Source organism: Anguilla anguilla, chromosome 4 (genome assembly GCF_013347855.1).
Source record: "Anguilla anguilla isolate fAngAng1 chromosome 4, fAngAng1.pri, whole genome shotgun sequence".
Classification (NCBI taxonomy): domain Eukaryota; kingdom Metazoa; phylum Chordata; class Actinopteri; order Anguilliformes; family Anguillidae; genus Anguilla; species Anguilla anguilla.
In genome coordinates, this window is record NC_049204.1 from 64,951,994 (window position 1) to 64,973,223 (window position 21,230).

The following is a 21,230-nucleotide window of genomic DNA, read 5'->3' on the forward strand; positions in this document are numbered from 1 at the left end:
TTTTGGGGTGGTGGGGGGCATGGAGGGGAGATGGGGGTGGGATTTTTTAAGCTGAATGCCCATTATTACAAATTCAAGGTCCGTCCGCTCTCAGCCCGTACGAGATTTATTTCTTTTCATTTCTGTCGCTTTTATCTTTTCTCCCCCCCTCCATTTGCGATCTTAAGGGAGAGTACCTGTTTGTTGACCTTCCGTTACATGAATGAAATTATCACGAGCGAATGAAAGGGTGTACGTGAGGTCTGAGGGGGTGGGACAGGCTCCTGTCAGACGGGGCTTCCTGTGGGAGGGGGGTCCCACCAAACAGAATGAAAGCAGTGTTTATCGAGGAAGCGGGGAGGCGGTGGGTGGGGGGGGGGGGGGGGGGGTCGGTGCCGCGTATCGGGCCGTCTGCGCACCAGTGACTGGGTCTGCAGAGCTGCCCCCCCCCCCCACCCAACCGCCCAACCGTCCAATAGCACGCTTCCTTTTCCAATCCTCACATTCTGGACCCTTGCTGATCAGTAAAGCCACCGGAATTACAACTGACAACATCCCATTTATTTCTTCAACAGCAGATGTAGGTTGCCTGAGAATGTTCGATTCTCAAATTTAAATCTGTAAACTGGGCATATCTCATAAATCTTAAATTTGATAAGGGTTTTCTTAACACTAATTTAAAAAATTTTATTTATTTTTTTTCTTAAAATTTTTCTACCCAAATTCAGAACCATCGGTCAAAACTGGAGACCCATTTCTCTCTTGCAATGACCTTTGCCATTTCGGGAGGGATAAGAGCAGCATTCAGGCTTTGCAGAGACAAGTGTCCTCCCCTAGAGATCAGTGTTTTCTGCAGCAGAGTGCCGACTCCTCCAGTGTTGGCTTTCGCTGCAGTCACGTAATGAGAGAGAGGGAGAGAGAGGGAGAGAGAGAGAGAGAGAGAGACAGAGGGGAGAGTGTGAGAGAGAGAGAGAGAGAGAGGGGAGAGTGTGAGAGAGAGAGAGGGGAGAGTGTGAGAGAGGGGGGAGAGAGAGAGAGAGGGAGGGAGAGAGAGAGAGAGAAAGAGAGGAGGGAGAGAGAGAGAGAGAGAGAGAGAGAGAGAGAGAGAGAGGGGAGAGGGGTTCTTACGGTTCAGGACGTTCTCCAGTCTCTGCGTCATGGACCCCTCCACTTTCTCCGTGCCGTCAGCCTCCAGCTTTTGGTGAATGGCTGCAACAATAAACACAGGAAAGGCCTCAGACCCTCGAACCCGCGCTCCGGTCCCCCTCTCCAGAGAAACCGCTCGCCTAATGAAGATCGGACTAATTAATCACACGTGAAGCAGCAAAATCAATAAAGCTCTTTCACAAAGTTTAGAAGAAGAAGAAGAAGAAGAAGAAGAAGAAAAAAGAGCGACGTGAACGTCACTCCGCACTTCTGCATTTCAGAAATAAAGATGTAAGGGCCAGACAGCCATGTGCGTGAGAACGGCAAACGCAACGTGCTTTTAATTTCAGTCTCTGCGCCGATGTGTAACCCAAAATCTAAATACAGCGCTCTGCACTGCAAACAATAAAAAAAAAATGTCATTTGTAACTTCCAAGTTCCCAATTTTTTTTAAAAACTACTTACTACATTTATAAATTCAAAAGATCCAACAACATTTACGCTCTTCCAAAATGCAGGAAATATGACAATAATTAGAAAAAGAATATTTTCACCGGGGGGAAAAAATCACAGTAGTTTAAACCTTTTTTTATTCTCCAGTGTAAATCTAAGTCCAAGCAAATCTAAGAAAAAATAATAAAATTCCACGTCTGCTGCTGTTGACTTAGCCGCTATCTGTATCTCCTTACAAAGAAAGAAAAATCACAAAAATGCCTTTTGACCAATGAAAAGCCTCGACTATCTCTCTCACCATCTTCCCAACAAATTCTGCAAACTTGCAGCGTGAAAACATCGCCATTCTTTTCAGAAACACAAAAACGGTCATAACGGAGACGTCGCTTCATTTCCGCAGCGCAGGAACAAGGTGACTATTTTAAGAAATCTGTCATTCAAAAAAAAAATCTTAAAAAAAAAGAGTCTCAGCCGCTGGATTTTGACTTGCGTAATTCCGGGACATTTTCAATTTCAGGAACCGAAGGTAAAACAATAAACAGCCCTCCCCGCGATTCCTGATGGCAGATAACCCGGGTGGCCCCGGTGTCTGCGGACATCTCCCCCCCCCCCCCCCCCCCACCCACCCAACCACCCCCCCCCCAGGGCCGCCGCCGGCCCCACGAGGGTTCCCACAGAACAGGGGGCCCCCGCTGGCTCCAGCATAATCCAGCCCCACGTCGCCTCTGCCCTTCACCCAGACCCGCACACACACACACTCAGGCCAGGCGGGAAGCCAAGCCAGAAGCAGCATCTCCGGGGCCATCTTACTCGGCCAGGGCCAGGAGGCATCAAAATGGCCGCCAAGAAAGCCAAAAAAAAAACTTCACCGCTGAGACAGAAAAGAAAAACGAGCTACCGTTCGCTGGAATATAACGCACGAGCAGATGACATTGCAAAGGCTTAAGGCCAAATGATGTGCATTTCCCACCGATCTCAGCAGTGGCAGAGGTGGGTAGTTTGGGAGTTGATCTTAGCACTGGTAGTTTTGATATCGATTTTAGCGGTGTAAGCGATGATTGTTTTGGCAGTGCTTTGGTGGCGGAAGCGGTAATCATTTCGGTTTTGATATTTTAGCGATGGTAGTTTTGATATTGTTTTTAGCAGTGGTAGCCGTGGTAGTTTTGATATTGTTTTTAGCAGTGGTAGTCGCGGAAGTTTTGATATAGATTTTCGCAGTGGTAGTTTTGATATTAATTTTAGCAGTGGTAGTTTTGATATTGATTTTCGCAGTGGTAGTCGTGGTAGTTTTGATATAGATTTTCGCAGTGGTAGTCGTGGTAGTTTTGATATTAATTTTAGCAGTGGTAGTTTTGATATTGATTTTCGCAGTGGTAGTCGTGGTAGTTTTGGCGCAGTTTTTAGCGGTGGCTACGGTGGTCGTTTTACGGCGAGGAGGGAAACAGGAGCTTTTAATTTTACCCGGTTTATTTATTTGGGAGGGGAAGTGCGGTGCGGTGAGAGGGGGAGAGGTGTTACTTCTCAGGGCCCGGGAACAGCCTGTCATCAGGGGCCAGCCTCCTCCGATCTCCCCCCCCCCCACCCCGGCCTGATCCAGGCTGCTCCAGCCCGCCCGGCCGCCCAGACAAAGGGCCAAACAGGCCGGGGCCAGGGAGCCTCCAAGCCCCACCGCAGCTGCCCACATGAACAAATAAATGCTGGGAGCTGACCGAGCAGCCAGGCTGGCGTGACTCCACGCAGGTTTATTGACAGAAAGGAGGAGGGCCGGGAGGGGGAGGGGGGGTTTGGGATGGGGGGGGTGGGTGGGGGGGGGCAGTTGGGGGGGGGTTGGGTGGGATATGGGGGATTGGGCGGTGGATGAGCCTGAAATAGACGCAACACAGTTTTGAAGGAAACTGTAGAAAAAAACAATTTTAATTCTGAATTCTGTTGCAGAGGAGGGGGGGGGGGGGGGGGGGGGGGGGGAGTGGAGTTAGGGTTATTTTTAGGGTTTATTTTAGCCTTTTCTCTTTTTTCTGGGGTCGGGTGAAGATGACATCCTGTCAAATGTTCTCTCCTAAATGTACTAACTGGCCAGCAGGAACAAAACAAAAAAAACAAAAAAAACAAAAAAAACTTGTGCCTCTCTCCAACACAGTGAGGCCTGTAGTCAGGGACACAAAACACAAACATGACTCATCAGACGCCAGCTGAAACTAGAATACAGAGAGCTTAACGGATAGAAAACTGAGCTGGATACAGAGGCATCAGTTCCTGTCTTTTTATGGAGGCAGACCAACCTGAATTTAGTTTGTAGTCATTAAAAAAATTCCCAAAAAAAAAAAAACTTCCACATGAGAGGTGGCTGAGGGCTGCAGTTTTGATTAATCGTGTTGTGGAGCTGGACCACACCTGACCAGGCCTTCCTGGATCCATGCGTGGTTCAGTGTGGTTCTGTCCGGTTCTGTGCGGTTCTGTCCAGTTCTGTGTGGTTCTGTGTGGTTCTGTGTGGTTCAGGGCAGTTCTGTGTGGTTCTGTGTGGTTCAGGGCAGTTCTGTGTGGTTCTGTGTGGTTATGTGTGGTTCTGTGTGGTTCAGGGCAGTTCTGTGTGGTTCTGTGTGGTTCAGGGCAGTTCTGTGTGGTTCTGTGTGGTTCTGTGTGGTTCCGGGCAGTTCTGTGTGGTTCTGTGTGGTTCTGTGTGGTTCAGGGCAGTTCTGTGTGGTTCTGTGTGGTTCTGTGTGGTTCAGGGCAGTTCTGTGTGGTTCTGTGTGGTTCTGTGTGGTTCAGGGCAGTTCTGTGTGGTTCTGTCCGGTTCTGTGTGGTTCTGTGTGGTTCTGTGTGGTTCAGGGCAGTTCTGTTCAGTTCTGTCCGGTTCTGTGTGGTTCTGTGTGGTTCAGGGCAGTTCTGTGTGGTTCTGTCCGGTTCTGTGTGGTTCTGTGTGGTTCTGTGTGGTTCAGGGCAGTTCTGTTCAGTTCTGTCCGGTTCTGTGTGGTTCTGTGTGGTTCAGGGCAGTTCTGTGCGGTTCTGTGCGGTTCTGTGTGGTTCTGTCCGGTTGTGTGCGGTTCAGGGCTGAGCTCGTGCGTCGCAGTGCCCTTTATCTGAACCGCACGCGACCATTCAGGAAACAGAAACGCTAACAATGAATTACAGGCACCTCGTGTGTATGAGAGTGAGTGTGAGCTAATGGAAACGCGTTCCTGTTTCCTCTCCTGCGTCTACAGCGCGGTGGCCATTTTAATCACAGGGGCTGGCGGGCTGTTTTTTTTCCACCCTAAATTCTGTCCGAGCGCTGCCGTTATCGGCTCCTTGGCACGGAGACGACCGCTTTCTGGAAGCAGAGCGCTTTTGTTTGAACCCGGGACGGGGAGTCTCTCTCCGATTGGCCGGCCGGCTCCCCGGCTACCGGCAGACGAACGGCACCCGCCACGCGCGCGCGTTAGCCAGGATCTGTGACATAGCGTCCGCGGCATAAACCACGTCCACCCGGTAATACAAGGGCAGGAAACACGATAGCGCAATTTACACGCGTGGAACACAAGTCGCGGGATGGATTTTTTGCCCTTAAAACAGCGGAAGGGAGAGAGGAGGTTCCAGACCGGATGACCTGAACATGACACGGCTAATTCCCTGGTTTGAACCCCCCCCCCGGTATTATCAGTGTATACACAGAGAGAAACAGTGCCGTTTTGGTGCGGTGATAAATTTGGGGGCGTGACGTGCTGCCAGTAAGCACTGGGAGGAGAGTGTTGGTGTGGCCATAAACCCGGCCGTAAGGAGGCAGCTTTATTGCGGGCCTGGGGCTATCCGTTAGCCGCTCGCGCGCACGGCTCAGCCATGAATTTGGCCCGGTTTACAGTACCGGACATGCTTTACGCCGACCGCCCCCTTTACACTTCAGTGTTTACACTGCCGTCGCTACTTTCCCACAGTGCAGACCATAATCTTCTATTCTTTCATCTCTGCATTGGCTTCTCCCTCCATCCCTCTCTCTCTCTTTATAACCTCTTCTACTTCCACTCTCTTTTTTTAGTCATCCCCTCCTTGTTCCTCCCTCTCTCTCTCTCTCCCTCTCTCTCTGTCTCTCTCTCTCTCTCCCTCTCTCTCTCGCTCTCTCTCTCTCCCTCTCTCTCTCTCTCTGTCTCTCTCTCTCCCTCTCCCTCTCTCTCTCTCTCTCTCTCTCTCTTCTCTCCCTCCATCCCTGTTCCTGTGTGGTATCTCGGGAGGCTGAGTCGTGTCAGGCCTGCGGCTGAGCAGCGGGGCAGGTCTGCCTCTCGTCAGCGGGGACAGGCGGCCGGCGTGGGGAGGCCTCCCATCGTCCACAACACGCTATCGTCGCTGCGTCGCTGCTGTGCCGTAACCATAACAACCCCCGCCAGGTCTCCGCGGTTCCCACCGCCGCGGCCCCGGGGCCTGGCCTAGCCTAGCCTAGCCCCGCGCTTCCAGGAAGTGAACTTCGGCCACATCCTGGCATTCAGGAGCCCCGGAACGTTCCGGGTGCGGCGAACACGAGCGGGCCGCTCCGTGCGGTACGCCGCCGCGTCCTGGCTGGGAATCTGAGAAGGTTTCAGAACCCTGGGATGGGTTCCTTTAGAACAACAAAAAAAAACGTCCTTTTCTTCCCAACAATGGGGAGCAGGCTGGGTAAACTTTACTGCAAACCCAGACTGCTGTCTGTCTGTCTGTCTGTCTGTATGTCTGCCTGCCTGCCTGCCTGTCTGCCTGCCTGTCTGTCTGTCTGTCAGTCTGTCTGTCTGTCTATCGGTCTGTCTGTCTGTCTGTCTGTCTGTCTGTCTGTCTGTCTGTCTGTCTGTCGGTCTGTCTGCCTGTCTGTCTGTCTGTCTGTCTGTCTATCAGTCTGTCTGCCTGTCTAACGGTCTGTCTGCCTGTCTGTCTGTCTGCCTGCCTGTCTGTCTGTCTGTCAGTCAGTCAATCGGTCTGTCTGCCTGTCTGTATGTCTGCCTGTCTGGCTGTCTGGCTGTCTGGCTGTCTGTCTGTCAGTCTATCGGTCTGTCCGCCTGTCTGTCCGTCTGTCAGTCTGTCTGTCAGTCTATCGATTCTGTCTGCCTGTCTGTCTGTCTGTCTGTCTGTCAGTCTATCGGTCTGTCCACCTGTCTGTCTGTCTGTCAGTCTGGCTGTCTGGCTGTCTGTCTGTCTGTCTGTCTATCAGCAGTGTTTCCGTGGAAACTCTGCCTCCAGGGGTTTTGCTCACTGAAGTGTTCAGTCAGGGGTAGACTGACATTCACTGACCTGAATCAAGGGTCCAACCTGGGGTCAGAGAGAGGTCCACGTCTATCCCCCAAACCACCCCCCCTCCCCAATGCTCTGATTCTACAGAGACGCCTCTGACAATGCCCAATTCCTGTTTAAACCCCAAAACACCACCAGGCGACCCCCAAACTGACCCCCAAACTGAACCCCAGTGTCTGACCCCGGCGACCTCCGGCCGATCTTACATGACCCCCCCCCCCATTTCTTACAGAGAGTCACCTCCGCAGCTCAGGCTCACCACAGACTGTCTCCCGCCACTCAAATACCGCCATCAGAAACACAGTCACAGTCTCTACTTTACTCTTTTCTTCACGCGTAGACGGTCAAAATAGTGGTGACTGGCTGCTTCCTGCACTCCGGCCTGTTTGTGGAAATGCACGGGGAAAGACTGCAGCCAATAGACGAGTCCCCACCTCCCCACCACCCCCCCCCCCCCCAGTCAGGGAAAAGTATTAACGACACGATTAATCAAAGAGGCAGGAGCGCTTGACGAATAGCAGTCACCCTTTCCGCGTGTCGTTCCGTTTATTTACACGCCCACACTCAGGGCGAGGTGAGCAAATTCTCCCTTTTTCTTTATTTTTTCCCCCCTTCCCTTCCCTCTCTCTTTCATAACCCCACAGCTCTTTTCCCGAAAACGCAGAAAATGCAGCGCTCGAGAGGCGCGGCTCGGCGGAGCACGGCTCCCAAGCCCCTCCCTCAAAACGCAGCGGGGGAACGAAGAGCACCGGTTACCACGGCGAGGAGGCCCAAACGAAGCCTGGTCAGATGCGACCCGGTCTCCTATTTCTGCGGGAGGGGCTGTTTGGACAGGCGGCCCGCAGTGGAATTCGGAGCGCAGGACTCATGACTTTATGACCCCCCCTTCCCACCCCCACCCCCCCCTTCTCCACCCCCCAAAAACTTCCAGGACCCGTCCGGGAACAGCTGATAGGCTCACCTGGCAGGTGCCCAAAAAACAAACGGGGTTGATGGGGTTTTGGGAGAGTCGCAGAGTCGTTAGCTGTAATGTATACTATCACAGTGGGGGGGGTGGGGGGGGGGGTTAGCCGACGAGGCACGTTGAAGACAGTAACACACGCGATGGTGAACTGACTCACCAGACTTTTTTTGGAAAATTGCCTGTGTTCCGGACGCGGTGGCACAGCCTTCCTGTGGTAGCGGACGTGGCTAACGGCTAACCGGCGCAACGCACTGTCCTGACCCCCCCCCCCCACACCCACCCCCAACAAGACACGTGCCCTACCGCCTCTACCAGCCATTCACAAGCCCAATCAGGGAGCACTCACTGAGCACGCTCAGTCCCATGTGAAAACCGGCTGCATTGCTCCCGATATTCATATTTTAAAAAAATATTTAAAAAAGCTTTTTAAAAAAATGTTCAGTCCTTATCACCCTTATTAGGCGGCAGACACTGTGTTCAGCAGCTGTGTTCATTTGGTTGTGTTGTTTTCAGTGACAGCACAGTGAAAAGGCCCAGCTCTGGCTTTGAGCTCACAAATCAGGAAAGCAATAATAATAATTCTGAAATAATAATAATAATAAAAAAAATATTTGTAAACAAAAAGGGAAATAACCAACAGGCTAAGAGGGGAATAAAGAGACAAAATTCATTTTTTTTATGACAACATAAATAACATTAACAATGTGTGGGTGTGTGTGCACACTGCCTCCTCTACAGTCCCCTGAGCATCGGGGGCGGGACCGCACTACACAGAGAAACCAGCAGGTGGCGACCTCGAGTCTGAGTGCAGGGATGGAGGCGAGCCGGTATCGTTTTAATGAAGATAAATTAACCGTGGTGTTGTGATTGGCCAGGACCTCGACTGTAAACCTCAACGCTGGACGCCACGCTTCCCCCTCCCCCCCCGCCCCAACACGGTGCAAATTATTCTCTTCAATCAAACCTTTTAAAAAAAACAAAAAAACATAACGCCCGACAATCCATCCTGACGTTAAAAACGGCTAGCCCCGTCGAGAAGGCCCACTTAGCCTGGGAGACGCGGAAATGCGCGTGAGGCGCTGCTGCTAATTAGGTCAGCGTTTCCTATAAGTGTTTTCTTTGAGCGTATTAGCGTAGCTTAAGTCAACATTAGGCAATGGAGGACCAATCACGCCGGGACAGATGAGGGGCCCGACCCAATCATGCCAGGACAGATGAGGGGTCCGGAACTCCACCGCATGGCTGTAGGTAACTGTCACAGTGTCACGAACACACCCGCCAACACATCTGATCTCACACAGTCCACCTCATACACACGCACACGCACACGCACACACACACACACGCACACACATGCACACACACATACACAGACACACAGACACACGCACACACATGCACACACACACACGCACGCACATTCACACACATGCACACACACGTATACAGACACACACACACGCACACAGACACACACACGCACACGAATGGAGCAACTCTGCCATTGGCATAAACACCGGGGTACAGGATTCAGAGCTTTAAAGAGGCTAAAGATTGAGTGCCTTGTTCCTGTTTAAAAACCCAGCTATGCGCCCATGTTTCCAGCTCCCTGTTCAGAGCGTTAAACACCGCCGATGATTGGGTAAAATGCGTGTGAAATTAGGTCTTTTTTTCCCCCCAAAAGAAATGTAAAAGAAACTGAACACCTCAACCGCTTTCAGCAACGGCACACCATATCGAATGATCTCTTTACGAAGCGCTTATTTATCTGGGGCTAAACTCAGAACAGCTGAACGCTTTGGGCTCTGATTGCCGGGCTCCTCTGCAGGCCCCTGCTGAACTGGCTGTGAACAGAGGGGAGAGGGGGGAACAAAAAGACACTGAGCTGAAAGATACAGTGAGCAGCCGAGGCGTGCTGTGATTGGCTGCGTGCTGGCAAATCCGTGCCCCATGGGAGATAAAGCTTGCTGTGATTGGCTGCGTGCTGGCAAAACCGTGTCCCATGGGAGATAAAGCTTGCTGTGATTGGCTGCGTGCTGGCAAAACTGTGTCCCATGGGAGATAAAGCTTGCTGTGATCGGTTGCGTGCCGGCAAAACCGTGTCCCATGGGAGATAAAGCTTGCTGTGATTGGCTGCGTGCTGGCAAATCCGTGCCCCATGGGAGATAAAGCTTGCTGTGATTGGCTGCGTGCTGGCAAAACCGTGTCCCATGGGAGATAAAGCTTGCTGTGATTGGCTGCGTGCTGGCAAAACTGTGTCCCATGGGAGATAAAGCTTGCTGTGATCGGTTGCGTGCCGGCAAAACCGTGTCCCATGGGAGATAAAGCTTGCTGTGATTGGCTGTGTGCTGGCAAAACTGTGTCCCATGGGAGATAAAGCTTGCTGTGATCGGTTGCGTGCCGGCAAAACCGTGTCCCATGGGAGATAAAGCTTGCTGTGATTGGCTGCGTGCTGGCAAATCCGTGCCCCATGGGAGATAAAGCTTGCTGTGATTGGCTGCGTGCTGGCAAAACCGCGTCCCATGGGAGATAAAGCTTGCTGTGATTGGCTGCGTGCTGGCAAAACCGTGTCCCATGGGAGATAAAGCTTGCTGTGATTGGCTGCGTGCTGGCAAAACTGTGTCCCATGGGAGATAAAGCTTGCTGTGATCGGTTGCGTGCCGGCAAAACCGTGTCCCATGGGAGATAAAGCTTGCTGTGATTGGCTGCGTGCTGGCAAATCCGTGCCCCATGGGAGATAAAGCTTGCTGTGATTGGCTGCGTGCTGGCAAAACCGTGTCCCATGGGAGATAAAGCTTGCTGTGATTGGCTGCGTGCTGGCAAAACTGTGTCCCATGGGAGATAAAGCTTGCTGTGATCGGTTGCGTGCCGGCAAAACCGTGTCCCATGGGAGATAAAGCTTGCTGTGATTGGCTGTGTGCTGGCAAAACTGTGTCCCATGGGAGATAAAGCTTGCTGTGATCGGTTGCGTGCCGGCAAAACCGTGTCCCATGGGAGATAAAGCTTGCTGTGATTGGCTGCGTGCTGGCAAATCCGTGCCCCATGGGAGATAAAGCTTGCTGTGATTGGCTGCGTGCTGGCAAAACCGCGTCCCATGGGAGATAAAGCTTGCTGTGATTGGCTGCGTGCTGGCAAAACCGCGTCCTATGGAAGCTGACGTATGCTGTGATTGGCTGTGTGCTGGCAAAACCATGTCCCATGGGAGATAAAGCTTGCTGTGATTGGCTGTGTGCTGGCAAAATCGTGTCCCATGGGAGATAAAGCTTGCTGCGATTGGTTGCGTGCTGGCAAAACTGCGTCCTATGGGAGCTGACGTATGCTGTGATTGGCTGTGTGCTGGCGAGACTGTGTACGACGCTGAGGACGATGATGATGATGATGATGAAGAACCAGGCTAGCGGGGTAGAACTTTACCCCCAGGGCGCAGTTCCAAATTCATCCTCAGGGGACAGTCACCTCATTAATCACTTGTCCTGTCGTAATACCTCCCTCCAAAAACCCCCCCTACCACACCCTTCCTCTCTCCCAGCCCCATAGCAACAGGCAACCAGTCTAAATTAAACACAGCCCCCCTCCCTCCCCCCTTCCCGTCTGGGACACTTACCTGCCAGCGCGTCCTGGGCCTCGAAGAAGGTGCTGAGCCCCCCCTTAACGTAGGCCAGGCTGCCGTCGTTCTTCTTATTGGCCTGTTTCCGCAGGTTTTGGGCCGCAATGCGCAGCTGCTCAAAGCTGGAGAGAGAGAGGGGGGGGGGGGGGGAGAGCGAGGAGAGGGAGGAAGAGAGACAGGGTGGAGAGGGGGAAAGAGAGAGAGGGTGGAGAAAGGGAGAGAAAGAGAGAGAGAGAGGGAGAGAGCGGGGAGAGGGAGGAAGAGAGACAAGGTGGAGAGGGGGAAAGAGAGAGAGGGTGGAGAAAGGGAGAGAGAGAGGGAGAGTGATGGGGAGAGGGAGGGAGAGAGGGAGAGAGAGAGAGAGGGAGAGAGGGAGAGAGAGAAAGAGGGAGAGTGATGGGGAGAGGGAGAGAGAGAGGAGGAGGAAGAGAGGGAGAAAGAGGATGGAGAGAGGGAGAGAGAAAAAGAGGGAGAGTGATGGGGAGGGGGGACAGAGGGAGAGAGAGAGAGACAGAGAGAGAGCTTCATTCAGTAAACCTGGATGCCCTGGTCTGGCATGTCTGAGGTGTGAAAGGCTGCTCTGTGGTTTGTCAGGCAGCTGAGCTGAGGGTCTGTGTGAAGTCAGCGCTGCCCCGCGTGTGAACAACGGGTTCGAGGCTTCCGCTTTTAAAACTTGAGCAAACAGAACATCATATCAGCACTGTCACACAAGTGCAGTGAGACCAGCACGATAGGGGACCATGAGGGGCTGAGATACTGATTGAAAATATATAAAATAATAATTAAATCATGGCACTGCTGTAAGACTGTAGGAAGGTAGAGGGGCAGCCAAATATAAAGGGGGAAAAAAGGAAAGCGAGATGAATGTAAAACAGGTACAGTTATCATCTAAAAACTGCTTCAAACGACGTCTGAATGAGTGGGGAGGGGGTTGGGCAGCGGCCCCCACAGCACCGCTCCTGCCAATGCAAACTCACGCGGGGGAGGGGAGGGGGGGGTTACAGTCACGGGTGCTCCCAAAAGCAGAGGGACACCTGAGACGAGTGTGCACACCTTTGCTAACGTTCATCTGATCTGAAACCTAAAACATCAAACCTTAATTTCACACCTTGTCATTTTCTGTTTTTTTTTTTTGTTTGACCACATAAACGGTCAGCCAGTTCATTTAAAAAAAGAAAAGATCCCCTGATCCTCTATTTAAAAATTAAAAAAACTTCCACTCAAAAAAAAAAATAGAAATGAAAAACTGCACACAGAACACAGGAGCTGCCAGGCATAGAGAAGTTCTTAGCGGTTAGCGGTTAGCAATTAGCATTTAGCGGTTAGCGTGCACGCGCCTTCATTAACCTGGGCCTCCATTCCCCATCACTCAACTGCCAAGTCCGTGTTTGCGTTTGACAGCCAGCGAAGTAATAGAAGTGCGGCTGACTTCCTGCTTCCTGCTACCTGCCCACCAGCCCTGGGGGAGGGGGGGGGGGGTTATTTGTTTATACACGCTGTGGCGTTCTCTCAGGAAAGTCATTTTGGGACCAAATCAAGAGTTTCCTCTGAGGAATAAACACACACACACACACACACACACACACACGCACACACACACGCACACACGCAGGATAACCGAAACACTGGGGCTAGCCCTCCGCGCGGTTCCTGTTATCTGGGTGAAGTAAAGTGTAAAAGGGGGGCGAGAGGGAGAAGAATTAGGGGGCCTGTAGGAGAGGAGCGGGAAGAGGTCCTTGCGCGTGCGACCGGGTTCGACCGCGCTAACATTCCCGCTAAAAACGCTGCCCTGCCTCGAGGCCGACTCGCCGTCCGGCGCCGACTTCCCCGTCCAGCGGAGAGAAGAGTCACCGTGGGGAGCAGAGAACTCACCGGCTAAAAGGCCGAACTATCGCTCGCGGCCCAACCGACGGCAAAGGCAGCGGAATAATAAGCTGCTCGGTCAGCGCGCCTCACACCGCACGTAGCTCAGCCAGGGCTGGGGGGGTGCGGGTGAGCAGCCGGAAGGTTCCGGAACTTGCCTGGTGCTGGAGTGGTTCTCGATCAGGTACCAGGTGGCCGAGAAGTTCTCGCTGGTGAAGTCTCCGCTCATTCCCGGGAACATGGACTCCAGGTCCTTCTGCGCCACCTTGGACCTGGAGACAAGAGCACAGGGAATTCGCTGAAGTTTCACCAAAACAACCAAGACCTGCTGGCTAAAAACAAGGGGGGGGGAGGGGGGGGAGAACAAAAAAACAAACCAAAGCCTCAAAGCGAAACAGACTCCACAGTCCCAACATCACAAGCTTTCTCCTGTCGGAAGGGGCTGCAAAAAAAATTCTTAAAATCTTAAAACAGTCGACGACATCAGAATGATCGTGAACATTTTTCATTTTTCACTTCTTTTTTCTCTTGCCGTTAACCCATACCCAACTCGTTTGTTTTCTCTGAATGTGATTTTTTCCCCTACATATATATTTATGAGCTGAAAAATGATACGCATAAATAAACGCAGTTTTTGGAGACGGTCCTGCGCACTGTCAGCGCTCGAGAGCCTCGTTTCAGATCCTTATCGGCCTCGGAGATCCCCAGAGGGGAGGGGTTGAGTGATGTCATCACCCCTCCGCGCATCAAGGGTTTTCTCTCTGCGCCGCTCTCACTGACTAGAACTTTCCACGGCTTCTAACGTCCCCCATGTCAAACCTTCAGGCCTGAGAGGTCATTCAGTGACTTCGCACGAAGAAGAATACAGTCATAAACGTGCACAGAAAACTGTGCTCAGGACTTGCGGCAGGAGCAACCGTCTCTTACAACGGCCCAATCTAAGAGCACCGAGGTGAGCAGCAATCTTTTCAAAACGATCCCGTGGGCTTACACGGAGAGACGTGAAGTCCTGGACGCGGTTGGGAGCCTCGGACGGCCACGCCTCGTGTTGGGTGCACAGCGAGCGCCTCTGCCCTTCTGCCCAGCGATGCCCGCACGCGGCAAACGTTTCTAAACAGACCAAACCCGCCGGCTGCAGTGACACATCCTCCAAACGCGTTGTTATGGCGATCGCGGCCGTGGGAACGCGATCCGGTGAATTCCGTTCCGCTCGCTCCGTACAACAACCGACTCGCCGACGGAAACCCGGTCGCCAGATTTAGATTTTTTTTCAAAACCGCGCAGACATGGACACACACACACACATGCGAAGTTTGGGTTTAGTGACCGGGGGAGGAGAGAGGAGGGAGGGGGGAACAGGGTGCAGAGGAGGGAAAAAAAAGTAACAGTGGAGACGGAAGAAAGAAACTCACTCCAAACTCGACCGTCAAATTTCAATCAATTATTCAGGCCGTAAATTTACATTGTTCGGTCGGGACAACAAACCGGATGTGTGAATATAATCTGGCAACCGGGCTTTCTGGTCTAAAAGCCAGGCATCTGGCAACCCTGCGGTGAGGCGGCGCTCGGAGGAGCGTCAGTAAGAGCGGGCAGAACGGGGGATGACCCCTGTGACCTCAGACTCACAGTGCTTGCACACAGACGCGGGCCGGCCAATCACAGTGCAGCAGACAGGCCCGTCAGCCAATAGGAGCCAACGGTCAACAGAGACCTGGAAAGGGCGGTTCCGCAGCGTGCGGAACTCGAGAGACGGGGGTCTGGTTCTCGGCCGGGCCGGACAGACGGGCCTTTTCACCGTGCTGGAGGTGACTCCATGGCCTGCACTCAATCATAAACGTTTCTGTTTAACTCTGACTTGCACATGAACGCACGCGCCCACTTCACTTCGCTGAAAGTACGTTTTCTGAGTGCCGGGAGTTCAGCCGTGCCAAAACCTAACTCTCCAAACTGCGTAAAGAAGAAAAGTAGCACTTTGGTTAAAAAAAAAAGAAAAAAAGTCAGGACAAATGTTTCTTGAATCCATGCCTACGCGTGATGAAAAATCAGTCAGACCAGCCCAGCAGTGAACTGGACACAGCCTCCTGGTTTAAACAGGCCAGCGAGCTCTTTCCACACCGCAGAATAACAGCGCCTTACTCACAGCCCTGCGTGGCACGATACGTCTCCTACCGCAGCGCTGTCCTGGGCAAAATCTGCGCAAACGTGACTCAATAAAACAATCGCCCCCTCCAAATAAACCAAAAAGCACTCAACAGAGGTGCACCGGGTGCTCACACACATACACACACACACGCACACACGCACACACGCACACACATACACTCAGACACACACATAAACACATGCACACACACACGCACGCACAGGACAGCTGTTGTTAAACTTCAAACGGCAGGAACAAGTGTGCGTGTGAGTGTGCATGTATGTGTGTTTGTGGGTTTGTGTGTGTGTGTCTGAGTGTATATGTGTGTGCAAGTGTGTGTGCATGTGTCTGAGTGCGTGTGTGCATGTGTGTGTGCATGTGTCTGAGTGTGTGTGTGCATGTGTGTGTGTGTGTGCCTGAGTGTGTGTGTGCATGTGTGTGTGTGTGTGCCTGAGTGCGTGTGTGCATGTGTGTGTGTGTGTGCCTGAGTGCGTGTGTGAATGCGCCTGAGTGCATGTGTGGTAGAGTGCAGTACCGTTGTGGCCAGCAGGGGGCAGTGTGAGACCAGGCAGGCTGTGCGTGAGCGGCGGGGCCGTGGGAAGAAAGCTCCGTGGTGCCGGGGGGGGAGGCCGTGGAGCCCCCTCCCCTCATTAGGGACCGTCCGGCCCAGCGTTTACACGCGGTTTGATCCCCGCTAATGACCCGCGCAGAACACTAACCGTCGCCGTGACCCCCTCCCATCGCTCCCGCTCCGCGCCCCCCCCCCCCCCCCGCCCCCCCCCCCGCCACCAGCCCGGCCCCGACGTCACAGGACTCAATTAGCGCTCCCCGCTGACGGCCTCATCCCCCACCCCCCCCGCCCCCCCCGGCTGTGGGAACGGAGTGTGATGGCGATCTTATCGCCGCGGCGACCACGCCGATGGTGCCAGCGGCGCTGTCCCGGCGCATTCTAACGCCCCGGGGGCCATATTTCCGCACCCCCAGGGGTTTTCGGGGCGGACCTCGGGTCCACACGCAGTGGGGACTTCAGCTCCCCTCCCATTAAAGAGCGGGGGGGGGGGGGGGGGGGGGGGCTTGGTCGCGTACACCGCACCCGTATCACTCAGAAGGATCGCTGAGGGACGTGTTTAAGGAGGAGCACAGGACTGCGTGTTTTAGGCTGTCCCACATCACGGAAGGAGAACCTTCCAAACTCATTCCATTTGTGGAAAGCTTTAAAATACAGTAAATTAAATGTTACGTTTTAATGGCTGGACCACAACAGCGGGGCCCTATAAATGCGAATGTCTGCGACTGAGTGACCGAGTGAGTGATGAAGTCACACCATTGGTCGTACAGACACTACCACTGACTATCCCTGTAACAAATTGGGCACAATTTCGCACACCCATACACGGTCCAGCCATATAGTAGGTTTTGACCTGGTCTTTTTTTTTTTTTTTTTTTTTTTTTTTTTTTTAAGAAAACCTAGATTATTTTACTGAACTTTACATTTTAAAGTCATCCAGGGCCAGGGCAGATTATTAACGCACATCTAGCCCTTTATATCTCACAGACGCGTGCGTAAGCGTGAGAAGGGCCAGTGAGTCGCTTCCCCCGTCAGCCGCAGAGACCGCGGCGTGCGCCACCGCGGAGAAGCCGCTCGGCTCGGCGGGAAAGAGAGACCGGCGGAGAAACAGCTCGAGCGGGCGAATGAACGGCAGCGCGGACTGCCGGTCCGGAGAGGAGCTTCGCTTCCAGACGCTTCTCGCTCTCCGTGAACAGAGACGCGGCGTAGCGGGAGCCCTGGAGACTCGGGTACCCCCCTTGTCCCGTTCGGAGCAAAGGCAGGGCCGGGCTGACCGCAAGAACCCCTCCCCGTCCCACCCTAATCCCCCTGCTGCCGATTGGCTGTTTTGGCAACGACCTCCACTTGCCATTTTTCCCTGGGTCATTATTCTGCAAACAGCATGAACAACTCATCAAGGCCCCTGATTACACACAAAAACACATCATCCTAGTGCAGAGCAACGTGAATTAACATGATTACACCCCTCCCTCACTCAAAAACCACCATTCCAGAAACCTAAAAAAAAAACCTGGCTCGACTTCTTCAGAAGCATTAGCTATTAGCCAGGGTTAGTCTACCCAGCCGCAGAAAACGCTGACCCATAACTCAAGGCCCACATATTTAGGCATACTTCTCAGTGTTTGATGAAACATCCACATAACGCCCCCCCCGTGGTGTAAATGGTACGTCCCTCTTCCATAAACACGTGTAGCGGACCGCTGCTGAGTCATCATAGCACGGGGGGGGGCTGCCAGGCCTCAATTAGGCCCATTCATCACGCGGGATCAGCGTTCTGTTCCGAGCAGCGCTAACCCCCACCCCCCCCCCCCCCCCCCCCAGGCGTGAGTCACGGCCTCGCTATTACCGCCCACAAAATCCACGCAGGTACCCGCCAGAGATCGGCTCGCGGAAAACCAGCACGGAACGGCACAGAAAACCAACACGGAATGGCATGGAAAACCATCACGGAATGGCATGGAAAACCAGCACGGAATGACATGGAAAACCAGCATGGAACGGCATGGAAAACCAGCACGGAATGACATGGAAAACCAGCATGGAATGGCATGGAAAACTGCCACGGAATGGCATGGAAAACGAGCACGGAATGGCATGGAAAACTGCCATGGCATGGCACAGAAAACACCCCACGGTCGTCGTCTCTGGTGTTCGGCTTTGGCCAAGGTGAGCTGAAATAAAGGCGAGGACGCTGCAGCCCGTCCACTGAAGCGCTGAAGGCCTGGAAGGCCAAGCCTCCGCCTGCAGATTTCACGGCTCGCATCGACGTCTTTGTTAAAAAAGAAAGAAAAAAAAAAGAAAATCACATTTGTTAGCGATTAAAACGCTCAAGGTAGCCCTGCAGCGCTTTCCCAGAAACGCGAAACACGAGCGCTCTTCCATTCAGGCGTTCGGGAGATGAGGTTTCCCAGTGATTGATGTTGTTTGATATTTCCCCGTGCAGTAAAAATAGTGTGTAATGACTGTCCTGCACCAGCTGGACGGAACGCACCGCGACTGCGTGTCTTCGGGCGTCGCCACAGGGCCTGTTTACTGCGGCGCGGGGCGACTGTGCGGCTGTGACACGCCCACCGCGGTCCGAAAGAGAGCCCATTGTCACACAGGAACAGCAGATTCCGCCCACACCCACTCTGAGCGGTTTGAGCCTACAGGTCTACCGAGCTCGCTCGTGAGTCACAGGCCAGGGAGGTGTGTGTGTGTGTGCGTGTGTGTGTGTGTGTGCGTGTGTGTGTGTGTGTGTGTGTCTGAGTGTGCGTGCGTGCGTGCGTGTGTGTGTGTGGGTGCGTGTGTCTGCGCTTCAACTTTTTCAATTAATCTCACTAACGAGCTGTTGTGTGTATATGCACATGTATGTAGGCCTGTATGTAAGTTCATCAATCATATTAACGTTTTATGAACTGCTGTGCGTGCATATGTGTGTGTGTGTGTGTGTGTGTAGGTGTGTGTGTGTTCCACGTCTGCAACCAGAGGGAGACTCACCAGCACAGATCAGTAAGCCCAGACACATTTCACAGAACAATGCGATTTGCCTGTGTTTACACTGCTAAATGACAGACAAGCAGTCCGTGCGGGGAGAGGAACAAGCCCCATTAATCCATCACATATGGGCTCAAAGAGACGCAGTTTCCCCGCCCGCCTGCCTATGCGGAGGGGGACCCTGGGACTGCACACACTGCCCCCTCATTGCGGCTCTGCAGACCGGCTCTTAATTTGCCCCTAATCCAGAGTTGCTGGAAGCAATCATGGGCCTGGAGCAGGAATGCTAGGTACTGCTGGGGTGTGGTGGAGTCGTGAGGGGGGGGCATGAGTGTGTGTGCGTGAGTGTCTCGTGTCTGTGTCTAAGTGTGTGTGTGTGTGTGTGTGTGTGTATATATGCATGCATGTGTGTGTGTGTGTGTGTATCTCTAAGTGTGTGTATAGGTGACTGTGTGTGTATGTATTTGCGTGTCTGTGTGTGCGTGTGTGTATATATGCATGTGTGTGTGCGTGTGTCTCCAAGTGTGTGCGTGTGTGTTTGTATGTGTGTGTGTGTGTGTGTACATGTGTGTGTGTGTGTGTGCGTGCGTGTCTCTAAGTGTGTGTGTGTGAGTGTGTGTGTGTGTGTGTACATGTGCGTGTGTGTGTGTCTGTGTGTGTCTGTAAGTGCATACGCACACACACACACTCGTGTACGGGCACACCTACTTGTCGATGTCAATGCCGAGCGGATTGGCGGGGCGCAGGGACAGGGGGGAGATGCCCTTGTTCCGGTCGGTGCGCATGTCGTAGTAGTTCATCTCGTCCACCCACACCGCAGACTGGTCCAGAATACCTAACACCCCCCCACACAACAGCAGCTGGAGCTCAGACAGGAAGTACACACCTGCCCACTGCTCGCTCATACAAACCTCATACAACACGCTCTCAAACACGCGCGCATATATGACACGCTCTCAAACACGCTTCCTCATACGACACGCTCTCAAACACGCTTCCTCATACGACACGCTCTCAAACACGCTTCCTCATACGACACGCTCTCAAACACGCTTCCTCATACGACACGCTCTCAAACACGCTTCCTCATACGACACGCTCTCAAACACGCTTCCTCATACGACACGCTCTCAAACACGCTTCCTCATACGACACGCTCTCAAACACGCTTCCCCATACGACACGCTCTCAAACACGCTTCCTCATACGACACGCTCTCAAACACGCTTCCTCATACGACACGCTCTCAAACACGCTTCCCCATACGACACGCTCTCAAACACGCTTCCTCATACGACACGCTCTCAAACACGCTTCCTCATACGACACGCTCTCAAACACGCTTCCTCATACGACACGCTCTCAAACACGCTTCCCCATACGACACGCTCTCAGACACGCTTCCTCATACGACACGCTCTCAGACACGCTTCCTCATACGACACACTCTCAAACACGCTCACACGTACGACACGCTCTCAAACACGCTTCCCCATACGACACGCTCTCAGACACGCTTCCTCATACGACACGCTCTCAAACACGCTTCCTCATACGACATATGAATTGAATTTGAATTGAATTGAGAGGGAGATAAAGAGAGAGAGAGAGAGAGAGAGACAGAGAGAGAGAGAGATAAAGAGAGAGAGAGACACACAGAGAGAACCCTGCTCACCTATTTTCTCGGTCTTCAGGAGCTTGAAGGAGACGGTGGAGGTTCCGTTGCCCCCGGACTTGGTGGAGACGATGATCTCCCCCTTGTCGTCCTTGGCCGGCCCCACCCGGCACACTATCTTGCTGCCGGACATCCATTCGGCAGTGAGCAGGCAGTTGTGTCCGCAGATAGACAGCCCTGCGGGGGGGGGGGGGGGTGGGGGGGGGCCAATACCAGAACGTTAGCATAAATTCATTTAAAGATGCTAAAATAATGATGAACAGCCAGACACTTTCTGATGGGGGGGGGGTTCTCTCCACAGAGAAAAGGAGCAACCTCACTCCCTGACTCACTCAGGAGGAGGAGGAGGAGGCCGTGGGCGTTACGCTCCTGTCGCCTGGTAATCACCAGGGGTCAAAGTTCAGACAGGGTCAGGACCCCAGTCTTGTAGGTGGCCGACCTGTCTCCACCCCCCCCCCCCCCCCCCCCCCCCCCCCCCCCCCCCCCTAAAATGAGTCCGGCGCTCTCTCAGCCCGGCCCCTCCGCCCCCCCCCCCCCCCGGGCCCGGCGGGACACGGCGCTCGTCATCACCCACTCCAGAGGACATTTATCACAGCCCCCCCACCCCCCCCCCCCCCCCCCCCCACCGCC

General features: G+C 53.3%; 1 protein-coding gene across 1 annotated transcript in view; it reads right to left on the minus strand.

The window, feature by feature from the left end:
- The window catches only part of exoc2 (exocyst complex component 2), an 85,700-nt gene that overhangs the window by 44,873 nt on the left and 19,597 nt on the right, over nucleotides 1-21,230 (minus strand). The window contains exons 3-7 of the mRNA XM_035414926.1: nucleotides 20,601-20,777; nucleotides 19,634-19,760; nucleotides 13,397-13,510; nucleotides 11,373-11,497; nucleotides 1,108-1,188 (exon numbers count right to left, since the gene is read on the minus strand). Of these exons, the coding sequence (XP_035270817.1) occupies nucleotides 1,108-1,188; nucleotides 11,373-11,497; nucleotides 13,397-13,510; nucleotides 19,634-19,760; nucleotides 20,601-20,777 (624 nt within the window). The remainder of the gene's footprint in view (nucleotides 1-1,107; nucleotides 1,189-11,372; nucleotides 11,498-13,396; nucleotides 13,511-19,633; nucleotides 19,761-20,600; nucleotides 20,778-21,230) is intronic.